At 38.7% G+C, this 12,532-nt stretch overlaps 1 protein-coding gene across 2 annotated transcripts in view; it reads right to left on the bottom strand.

Annotated features, from left to right (window-relative positions):
- USP32 (ubiquitin specific peptidase 32) overlaps positions 1-12,255 on the bottom strand; it is a 150,792-nt gene extending 138,537 nt beyond the window's left edge. For both annotated transcript variants that reach the window (XM_073797726.1, XM_073797727.1), the window contains exon 1: positions 12,006-12,255. In XM_073797726.1, the coding sequence (XP_073653827.1) occupies positions 12,006-12,240 (235 nt within the window). In that variant the 5' untranslated portion in view covers positions 12,241-12,255. The remainder of the gene's footprint in view (positions 1-12,005) is intronic.
- Between the last annotated feature and the right edge of the window lie 277 nt (positions 12,256-12,532).

The following is a 12,532-nucleotide window of genomic DNA, read 5'->3' as shown; positions in this document are numbered from 1 at the left end:
AGCCTAGTAAAATTTTAGGGTAGGAAAACATAATATTAATGCAGTTATTTTAGTTTTAGAAAGAAAAAGCAATTTCTGGAAAAAATAGAAAACTGAACACAAGTGGTTTTTCTATCTCCTCTCTCTCCAAAGACTTCACTAAAATTACAGCAAGAATAAAAAAGGACATAAACTCACAAGGACAAAGAGAATAGGAGAAAAAAGAACTGAGGATCTAAGAGGCAGTCAATTTTTTCTGGGGAACATTAGTGTCTGGAGGAGTGACTGACCTGAGCAGATAAAATAAAATTGAAACCTAAGCACCAGCAGTTGAGAAATGTGAACAAGAAAGTGAACTAACTTACTCTGTCTAGAGCACCCAAAAAAGACTCGAATTCATTGTACCAGTTACCACAAAAAAAAAGGGGTGAGGGTAAAAGGTGGGATTGAAGAGAAATTGGTTGAAAATTATATGAGGAGTGCTTAGACTCTCGGGTCCCTTGCAGCACAACACAGTCACGCACCAATCTACCATCTACCCACCCCTGCACATCACTTTTAGATGTAGATATATATCAAAAACCAGAGATACATTCTCTGGAGACACTGACACAGAAAGGCTCCATACATGGAAACACCAGATTTAGCTAAGAGCTATAGGAAGGACAATGAGGTATGAAAAAAGGTGAAGATTAAGTGAGCATTTGCATCCAGCTGTCCTCCCTTGCCTTATTCTCACATATATATCACCTGGGCAGAATCAATGAGGATTCTTCTCTGAAGAAAGTAAATGATTCTAGAACAAAGACCTACTGTTACTGACATGGGGTGAGGGGAATGTCTCCATTCCCCCTTTAGAAATGGCTGGGTTCCCAAAAGGAAAATCCACAAGTCAACAAGTGATATACTCAAACATGTAAGTGTTCCAGTCAATCTTCTAATGCATCACTCTTTAAAATAAAAAGGCAGTTTGGCAGTTATTATAAAGTTAAGCATATACTTACCTTATGACCCAATAATTCCACTCCTTGCTATTTACCCAAGAAAATACTGTACAGAAACATACAAAGGAGCTTTATTAACAATAGCAAAAACACTAGAAACAACAACCCCTTGATCCTTGAACAGATGAATAAATAAATGTGGTATATCCATACAATGGAACAGTATTCTGCAATAAAAATGAAGAAACCACTGATTCATGCACCAACATAAGTGGATCTCAAAAACTATGCTGAGCAAAATAAGCCAGACACAAAAGAACATATACCATACGACTGCATTATACAAAAGACTTAAAGAGGCAAAACTAGCTGTGATGTCAAAGACAGTGGTTGACAGGTGGTGAAGTGGGGAGTATGTGGCTGGAATTGCAGGGAACAGACACTGCAAAGAGATAGGAGGGAACTCTTCTGAGTTGATGGAAATGTCTTATATATTTGATTGGGGTGGTGGCTACAAAAGTGAATATGATTGTCAAAACTTACTAAACTGAATACTTAAAATCTGTGCATTTTATTGTATGTAAATTATATATCAATAGACTGAAAAAATGAATGAACTGCCAAAGAACACCAAAAATTGAGGAAGATTCCAAAAAGAAAGGTACCAAAACAAACAAATGGGGGAAGGGGGAGGGGTGAACAGAAATAATGAATAAAGAAGAAAAAAATATGAAAACCTCCAAATATTCTCAGAAAAGGAGAAAAAGAAAATTGCATCCAAATAAGAATAGGGTACTAGAAAAATATAACAAGGAAAAAGTACAAACAATCTCTCCTATACCTTTTCCAGAAAGCTACAGGAGAATGTCCTACAACAAAATGAGGGGGTAAACAAAGGAAAGAAAAAGGATCCAGGAAACACTGACTGTAGCATAAGATAGGTAAAGGGAATTTCTAAGATGATTATGATATGATATCCCAGCAGGACAGCTATGCATAAGCCTAGAGAACAAGACTAGATTAGAAATGAAGGATTCCAGAATAAAAAAGGAAAGAATGACAGTAAACTAATATATTTGGACAGTAAACTAATATATTTGACCACAATGGGAATAGCTTAAAGAGGTATTTCACCTTCAAAAAATAAATCTCAAGGGCTGGTTTTACTTTAGGTTTTTCTTAATCTAAGGAACTGTAGAAACATTTCAAGTCCACCTATAACACCGTCATAAGAGTCAAGAAACTAACCAGAATCTTATTGAAAACTACAGAAACAGAACTAAAATCCTTCCTCAAACAGGAAGTAAGTGTGAATGAAAGACAAGGGAACACCCAAGGCAAAGAACAAAGGGAGAAAGTTTTCTTTTCTCATATCAAAACAGATTTTCAAGAAAATTTAACACAAATCTCATCCAACAAAAAGCCATGGTGATTTCAAGACATCTCAGTTTTCAAAATATTCCATTAGTGAGAATTAGCAACTCACACTCAAATACCAAGATATGGTAAGAAAAAGAGAGTACTTGATAATCACGTAATGATTATAGCACAAAAGTAAAAGCAATTACACAGAAAGGGCAAATACTGAAACAGAGATAAAACAAAGATTATGGTTCTCACCACAGAAACAGAATCCTTCCAGTAAGACGTTCCTGAAATGCAATCAATCAATCAACAAATCATTAATTAATTAAAGGCTACTGTGCCCTTACTGATCATATGCCCAAACACTGTGCTAGGCCATGAGGAACACAAAACTAATAAGACCTCCAAGTCTGCTTTCAAGGAACTCACAGCTAAGAGACAGATTCATGAATAAACAATGACAATATAGTAAACATAAAAGACATAGTTGTGCACAGAGGAAGAACATCTAAAAAGGGGGAAGAGTGCTCTAAAACTATATTACTAAGCACAAGTTAGAGCAAAACAGATAGCTAGGTGCATCTAGTGATTATTTGCATATATACTTTCTATAAAGATCTCCTTGTGAATTCTTTTTACATTTGATCATCTATAGCATGACATTCTCAAGACCTATTTGATCTATAATAAACCTAATATAGCAACTTATCAGCATAAACAACCTAATCACCAGTTTTTAAGAGAAAATGGTAGTCTTCCGAGCTAAGTAAGATTTACAGGTTATATCAGTTGATACAACTGTGACTAACATGGCTGATTTGAGTTAATTGTAGCCACGAATTAGTGCTTCCTGGACACCTTCTCATCCAAGACTTTCCCACCCTTTCTTATCACTTGGCTTTCGGAGCAGGGTGAAAGGCAACAGTGTACTGTGGTGAGCTAAGGCGAGGACACTGAATTCACTCCAGGCAGTCTATGTCTCGCTGAAGGACTACATATTCAGGGCCATGGGCGCTGACAAGAAACCTGTGCTTCTTTAATACTCTCCGCTATTTCTGAACCACATTTCATCTGATCCTTTACCATCACTATCAATAAATATTGTCCAAATAAATGAAAATATATGTGTAATTCCAACTCAAAAGGCCAGAAACATAAGGCATCTCCCTTACACTTGACTATTCTCAGACCTCACACTGGGAAGAAAAGCTGTATGAATAAAAATATTCTGTAGCTCCTCTGCTCTGGAACACAAGTTCAAGCATAAAAGGAATTACTGGTGGTAGTAAAGACTGATGATGCAAACCTCAAAAACGGAAATACCTACAGGGAGCAGGAGGGTACTATAAATGATGAAGTGGGCCAGGTGGGGTCTGTGGAACCCTAGAGAGCACATATTCCTCCTACAGCGTGAAGCTGCTACTAAGTTCCAGGCCTATGCTGCAATGTGGCAATGAGGAAACCAGGAATATAAATTTTTTGTGAAATCTCTCCATATTAAAAGTGTTAGCAGCTAATATTAAAAAAAAAATTAATCAACATGCAGTCTAAATATGGCCCACCAGCTGCCAAGTTTGGCAACCTCTGGCCAAATGGTTAAGGGCACAAACAAAACATATGTATGTTCGAATCCAACACGGTCACTTATATATATATATATATATATATATATATATATATATATATATATGTATAAAACAAAGACAGAAAAACAATGGATGCCCAATAATGACAGTCTGTGGGGAGGAGGAGATTTCTAGCAGTAATGAGAGCAGCCCCTGTTTACTTTCTACTCCTGACTCTGGAGGAAAGTTGTGAAAATGAGGACTGGAGAAAGGAGGTAAAAGTCCAACAAACAACAACAAATTTTTCTTCCCCTATCCTTTTCCTCCTTACCTATAGACTAATGTTACCATCCCAGCAGATCCAGCTGCCACCTAACACTGGAACAAAGGGGAGGGAAGGAAAAGAGAGCAAGCAGAAGAAGAAGGGAGATATCAAGAAGAGGAAGGCAATTTCTGTAGGTTTGACAGACAAGCATACAGAAAGTATTGTCATTAATTGTAAAGAACGTACTCAAGTCAACCCTTAGTACCTTCCGGGCATTGGTTCCAGGACCAGCAATCCCACCCCACCCCCACCCTGATACCAAAATCCACAGACGATCAAAGTCCCTTATATAAAATGGTGTAGTATTTGCATGTAACCTACAAAAGTCCTCCTCTATACTTTTAATCATCTCTATATTCCTTATAATACCTAATACAGTGTAAATGCTAAGTATCAATAAATTGTTGTAAATACAATGTAAATGCTGTATAAATAGTTGTCTGTGTGTAGCAGGAGTGGCAAATTGAAGTTTTGCTTTTTGGAACTTTCTGGAATTTTTTCCCCCAAATATTTTTGATCCACACTTGGTTGAATCCACAGATGAGGAACCTGTGGATACAGAGGGCCAACTGCATTAGATTTGACCATGAGTGCTGTCTTACTCAAAGCCAGGTTAGTCACATAAGTATCATAAGCACTTTTAATTAAAAGGTTATTAACATTCCCAAAAATTATGAACAAAATAAAACCTCCCTTTGTGAAACAAATTTTGCTATCAACATCACATAAAAGACGCAAGTCAGGAGCCATATGGTCTGAATAGGTCAAAGGTTCAATCTGATAATTCTGCTGCATGCACTGGCTATAGGTTGGGCTAAATATTATATTTACTCGAAGCATGGGTACACTCATTTGCTATATTTACTATATTTATCTATAAAGGCTCCTAAACATACTTGAACTAAAGTCACATTTTATGAAGACTACGTTGTATCAGATTAAAGAATGGAGCTCATATTCTATATTTAACCCATAGATCAAACACAAGACTAGTTTAGAGTTCAGTAAATCCAAGACTTCTCTAGAGGGTATTTTAAAATTTATTTTAAAAATACAAACAAGAGCAGAAAAAACAGGGACTTCCCTGTAGATCCAGTGGTTAAGACTCCGCACTTCCAATGCAGGGGGCGCAGGTTCAATCCCTGGTTGGGGAACTAAGATCCCACTTGCCCCGCAGGCACAGCCAAAGAGCAGAAAAAACATTTTACGGTTGTCTAGCAGTTTCTAGTTACATAGTTATCCAAGCATATTCTGAATGGCCCCTGCAACAACATGAAATATCATGAAAACTGAAAAGAACTATGTATTTCACCTAATTATATACAGGTATCCCCCACTTTTCAAAAGTTCACTTTATGCCTCTTCGCTTTTATGAGAAACCTACGTTAGCACCTGTTTTCGCTAATCAAAAGAAATCTAAAGAGGATTTTTGCTTTTACAAAAGAAGGCGAAAATAGCTTTTAGCATTTGTTTTGCAGAGAGCTATTATAGAGGCATCATGCACCCCAAGCAGCAAGAGTGGCATTGCCAAGCTCCTTCCCTGGGAACTACACTAGCATCTCAGCATCAAGCTGCCATAGCTCTGAACTATGTCTGTGAGCATTTATGTTTTATCTCAATTTATTTTGTACATTGTTAGCAAGATGTGCCCTAAGGTGACTGCCTCTTTGCTTTATGCCATTTCAGCTTACAAAACGTTTCACAGGAATGCTCTACTTTCAGATAATAGGGAAAACCTGTATACAATAGTAGGCAATAGTGTGTTGGGTGTTATGGGGGATACAAAAATAAACTATGGTCCTTGGATTTAAAAGCTTAAAATCTGTCAACAAATATTTGAGTGTTTATCACAGGCCAGGTGGGCACTGTGTTATGTCTTTATTCTATTAGTTCTTAAACCTGGAATCAACTGAGGAGCATTTAAAGAATTCTGATGCCCAGGCTCCATCCCAAACCAATAAATTGAAGTCTCCAGAAGTAGGACCCAGGGATTCAAATGTTTGCTAAATTAATGAATACATAAGTAACATACCAATAACACAAAGTAGACTGTAATAAATACCCTAAAGGGTATAAACAAGTGATACTGAAGTACAGAAGAAAAGATTACAAGGGAGGAATCTAGGAAAGTTTCATAAAAGGGGGTCAGTTCCCATACTAGAAAGTTAAGAATGAGTACAAGACAGGGAGACAGGAAGAATATGTCGAGTATCAGGAAGGGAGTGAGCAATGACACAGAAGTCAGAAGATGTTAGGAATGTTTACAGGACAGTTTGAGAGGCTGGAATGTAAAGTGTGGGGACTGCAAAACAGAAAAGTATGGCAAGAGAAATGGAAGGAATATCTAGGGTGATAAATATGCTAATGAGTTTTTACTTTTTCAGGAGTTATTCTGGTAAGAGTGTGAAAGAAGTATATAATAAGGCGTAAATTTTTTAAATTAGGAATGCAAATCTAGAAGCTAATGAAAAACTAAATCTAAGACTTCTATTAAGTGCTCAGTGTTCATATAGACACAACATACTCCACACTGAAAAAGTTTACAATTTGAAAAAGAAAGCCAGAGAGACATACATCAGCCCTCATACAAATCCATCCCTCATTTTATTTCATTTTCTGATAACAGAGAAGAAGGAGATCTCAGTTTGAGATCTCCAGTATTATGGAAAAATGTCTACCAAAATGCCCATCATTCGCTCCCTGGCCAAAGAAAGAAATGATGCAGGAAACAGAAAGAGAACAAGATTAAGGAAAAGAAGGCAAATAGAACAAGAAAGTTAACAAAGTGAAAACAGAAAGATTAGAGAGAAAATATTAGACAAAGAGGCACAGGAAATCAACATACATTCCACTGGTATCCCAAATTTTAAAAGCTGAAATAACAAGACTGTCACTTCTGCTGCAGTCATAAACCTGCCCAGGTTCAAGAGAAGCAAGCACAGATTCCAATGTGTCAAAGTCACATTGTAACCAGCTTGTGGGATGGGAGATATTTGTCATAGTTATCTTTTGGAAATATAATCTGCCATAAACACGAATACTAAGTATTACATCTGTACTGGTTTTCTTTTCTCCATAGGCATCTGAAGAATTTCACATATTATACTACTCTTCTAAATATTTACAAATCTCTGTAACACAAGTTAGATACGTAAGTACTAAAGAAAATGGTACTTCCATCAAAAGTGTTACTAAAGAAGTTGGCCCTAAAATAGTCAACCATACAACTCTCCTTCAGGAATACTAAACCATTACCTCTAGCCAAAGAGAGCTAAACTGAAGATTTAAACTTTCAACCCCACTGGGAGAGATCAAAATCCCATCTGTACTACATCTAAGGGCACCATTTCAGAAATCAGGAGTAACCTAGCCTTAGAGAAAAAAAGGGGAGGCAGGGAGAGAAGACTGTGATCTATTTCTTCACAAAGAACTTTGGTATCTAAAATCTGTAGAAAGAAGGGTGGCGGGGGGAAGGAAGGAAGGGAGGGAGGGAAAATATATTCCAAGTCAAAAGGATAAAAAAAATTAGGTTAGCTTTACTTCCTGATCTGAGGTTCTAAGACCATTGAGAGCCTTCCTTTCTGAAAGTTTAAATGAATATTTTCTCTTTTCTCATAGTCAACTTGACTTGTATAATGAAGTACAACTTAGCAAGGCAATGGACACACTGTCCTTGGGAAAGAAAATCAAAGATGAAACAGACCTAGTTTGTTATAACTGTTAGTTTGTTATAACTGTTTTAAAAGAGGAGGGGGAAGCATAATCTGCCAAAAAAAAAATTCATTTACAAAAATTCATTTACAAAGCAGAGCTATCAACACTAATTCTATTTCACCTTGTTTTAAGCAATAAGCATGTTCAAATCATTCAACCAGGGATTTCACAACTTTCTCTAATTCCATCATTTTAATGTTACAGCCCACATACCCTATATATTCATTATCTGTAGTTCTTAGAGGCAGTTCCTAATTGCATGTGGCAAACAAGAATATCATTCCACCTAGCTGTTATTAAATTGTACTTTTAGCTGATTTTTTTCAACAATCACTTATTAAATGATCTACTATGTGTCAGGCACAGTCAAAATGAATAAGACATAGTCCCTGCATTCTAATACTTCAAAATTTAGTAGGGAAAAAAGGCACAACCAAAATAACTGCAATGCCAGACAGGAAATGTTAAAGAGGAGGTATTAAAATGGAGTCCCCAAATAGCCAGTGATTAATTGTCCCAGCTGGTAATTAAGAAAGGCTTCCAAGAGATGTTGACCCTTGCAGGATAGGAGTTCACATGGCCAAAAAGGGCAGAAGTGTAATCCATGTAAGGAAAACATATATAAAAGAATAAAGTAGCATGGATAATCAGGGGATTGCAGGTAGTTTGATATAAATGAAGTACAGGGTACAAGAAACAGAGCCGCAGGAAATGAGGTTGGAATGATAACTGGCAGATAAACAGAATCCTTTTTTCGAGGTGATAATGTTCCCAGGTAAAAGACTATACTTTCCAGCTTCCCTTGCTATGGAACTAGAAATAGCCAATGAAATGTAATAGAAATTGCTCCAAGAAGACACCTTAAAAGCTCCAGATAGCTAGCAATGTCCTTTTGCTATTATCTCTTCTTCTCACCTGGATCTCAAGATGGGATGGCTGCCTCTCCAGAAGCCATTTTACCCTGTAAGTGAACTTCAAGTTAAAAACCATACACTAAAGATGGTGAAGTCAAAGAGACAGAAAAAGCTTAACAACCATGGAATTGCCATACAACCTCTGGATATTCTATCTCCAGATTTACGTATAAGAAAAATAAAGAACTATATCACATATTTTCTGTTTAATATTCATCCAAACTTAATCCTAGATAGATAGAGATATCAGATGCAACTGCATGAAAGGACACTCTAAGCTATTCCTGAGTTTTAAACAAAGAAATAACAATCAGATTTATGTTCACACTCATATTAATGTGTTTAAAAGACTGGGAAAAGACCAGATAAGCAGCATAAAGAGCAGTTTAGAGGCTACTGTGTTAGTTCAGACAAGAGTTGAGGACTTAAACTATAAAAGGGAGGTAAGGTAAGGCAGACTCAAGAGATGTGAGAGTTGACTGAACAGAGTTCAATGAATAATTAGCTGTGAAAAAAACAAGAAAGAAAAAAGGATCTATGGTGAGTTCTAGATGTCTGCTTGGTTCTAAGTTATACTCAGACTTGATGAAGACCAAGTCTATAGAAAAACTTGAATATTTCACATTGTACAGCTGACCTTTGAACAACGTGGGTTTAAACTACTCAGGTACACTTATACGCAGATTTTTTTCCAAAAGTAAACACAGAGGACTACGCCATCCGCCATCCGAGGTTGGTTGAATCCTCAGATGCAGAACCACAGATATGGAGGAACGTTGTATACAGAAGGCCGACTGTAAATCATACACAGATTTTCAACTATGGGTCAGCACCCAGAACTCCTAAGTTATTCAAAGGTCAACTGTATTTACATTTCTGTTATGGACTAAATGAACGTCACTAACAAAATTCATATGCTGAAGCCCTGACCCCCAGTGTGGCTGCATTTGGAGTTAAGAAGTAACTACTGTTAAATGAGATTATAAGGGTGGGGCCATTGGATTAGTGTCCACCTAAGAAAAAACACCAGAGTGCTTGCACTCACCACCTCTCCCCCCGCTCCCCACATACACACAAAAGGCCATGTGAGAAGCCAGAGAGAAGGCAGCCATCTGCAAGCCACCAGAGTCCCCATCAGAAACCAAATCCTGCCAGAACCCTGATCTTAGATTTTCCAGCCTCCAGAACTATGAGAAAATAAATTTCTGTTGTTTAAGCCACCCAGTCTGTGATATTTGTTATGGTAGCCCAAGCTGATTAATACAGAATTTGGTATTGAGAAGTGAGCTGCTGCTATAACAAATGCCTAAAAATGTGGAAGCAGCTTTGGAACTGGGTAATGGGTAGAGGCGGGGGGAGTTTTGAGGCACTTGATAGAAAAGGCTTAGACTGCTGTTAAGGAACTGTTGGCAAAAATATGGACATCAAAGGCAATTCTGGGGAGAGTTTAGAAAGAGGAGGGCTATGGAGAGAGTCTCTGTTATCTCAAAGAACACATCATGAACAGAATGTAGGTTAGGAATATGAATGCTTAAGGCCATTCTGGTGAGACTGAAACCAAGTCCCCCTAAAACCAAGTTCCCCTGCAGAGTTTATGATTAACCTCTCTATCCAAAATTTATTCCCTTTCTTGTCCCACCCCTTTCCCCTCAGGACTGAGGAATATCAAAGAAAAGGGGGGACTGAAACCAAGTGGGACCCTGCAGAGCCTTCCTGGGTACTAGGCCCTCTGTGTCCTCCGCTTGTTTGGCCAAAGAGCAGACTCAAGCAGTTAATGATTAGAGAAGTGGAAAATGCAGAAACAAAGGAAAGCAGTCAAGCAAGAGAAGTAATAATAGCTTGAACAATGGAGTCACAGGACTAAGTCACTGAAGGGATACAGATAACAGTCTGACGTGTATCTTTCAGTTGTTCTGCTGAAACTAAGACCCCCAACCCAGTGGAGGATGGTAACTACAAGCTGACCACAAGCATGACCATAAGCACATAGACCCTAAACTGGTTGGAACCAGAAAGTTGTTGATTAAGATTCCTGAACATTACCACCAACCAATCAGAAAAATGTCCACTAGTTGATCATGTACTCTGTGACCCTCATCCCTAGTGCTGCCTTTTAAAACCCCTGCCTGAAAGCCACGGGAGAGTTCAGGTTTTTTGATCATTAGCTGCCCACTCTCCTTGCTTGGTGACCTACAAATAAAGGCCATACTTTCTTTCACCACAATCCGGTGTCAGTAGATTGGCTTTACTGCGTGATGGGCAAGTGAACCCAAGTTCGGTTGGGTAAAAAGATCTTAGGGACTTCCCTGGTGGCACAGTGGTTAAGAATCCACCTGCCAACGCAGGGGACACAGTTTTGAGCCCTGGTCTGGGAAGATCCCACATGCCCCAGAGCAACTAAGCCCTTGCACCACAACTACTGAGCCTGTGTTCTAGAGCCTGCAAGCCACAACTACTGAGCCTGTGTGCCACAATTACTGAAGCCTGCGCACCTAGAGCCTGTACTCCACAACAAGAGAAGCCACCGCAGTGAGAAGTCTGCGCACCGCAACAAAGAGTAGCACCACTCGCCGCAACAAAGACCCAACACAGCCAAAAATAAATAAAAATTAAAAATTAAAAAAAAAAAATCTCAGACAGAAATGAGGAACAAAAAACTGGAGGAGAGGTGATCCTTGCTAAAAAGTGACAAAGAACTTGGTTGAACTGTTGTCATGTTCTAGTGTTCTGTAGAATACAGAACTTTCAAGTGATGAAATTGGATATTTGGGTGAAGAGATTTCTAAGCAAAGTGTTGAAGACTTGTTTTTCTCGTACTTCTTTTTAGTAAAATGTGAGGAAAGAGATAAATTGAAGGAATTGTTAAACAAAAAGGACCCGGAACTTGAAGGTTTGGAAAATTCTCAGCCTATCCATACTGCTGCAAAAAATGATAAAGGCTTGATCTGAAGAGAACACTAACAATAGATGTGGCTAACATCTATTTGATAAGGAGGTGAACCACAAACTTAATCAACCACTTCAGCAGAAGTCAGGAATAAAGATGGGATTATAGGAGCAGAAACACTGCTAGCTGGGACTAAAAGGAATAGAAAACAAATGGGACAGAATGAAAGAAGGCTGTCTGGGATTCTACAGGATGGAACAATAGTTACCAGCTACAAACATGCATCATCCTTCAAGAAAAGGGAAGACTGACCCCAAAGGCGATTCTGAGAGGGCAGGGCTGCCACTCCCGCCACTGGTCCAGGGTGTAGTGCTGGCTCTTCCTCATCTTCAAAAGGTGCGGCCTCCTTGGTTTGCGGGTGGGGGACCAAGATGCCACCACCTAGTGCCTCAAGAGCAAGGTCATGGCCCAGGGGCTGGGGGCAAGGCTTCCCCACAGAGCCTTGGGGGTGACGCTGCTTCCCCAATGCACCTGGAGGGCAGTGCATGAAACCAAAGAGGAGTATTCAAGTCTTAACATCTAACAGAGGGACTTCCCTGGTAGCGCAGTGGTTAAGACTCTGTGCTCCCAATTCAGGGGCGCGGGTTCAATCCCTGGTCAGGGAACTAGATCCCACATGCATGCCGCAACTAAGAGTTCACATGCCACAACTAAGAAGCCGGCAAGCTGCAATCAAGAGGCCCACCTGCCACAACTAAGACCCAGTGCAACCAAATAAATAAATATTTTAAAAAAATCTAATGGAATTTCCCTTTGTAAATTTCAGACTTGCTTGAGAA

The sequence above is a fragment of the Tursiops truncatus genome, chromosome 20 (assembly GCF_011762595.2).
Source record: "Tursiops truncatus isolate mTurTru1 chromosome 20, mTurTru1.mat.Y, whole genome shotgun sequence".
Classification (NCBI taxonomy): domain Eukaryota; kingdom Metazoa; phylum Chordata; class Mammalia; order Artiodactyla; family Delphinidae; genus Tursiops; species Tursiops truncatus.
This window is presented reverse-complemented; position numbering and strand designations above follow the sequence as displayed.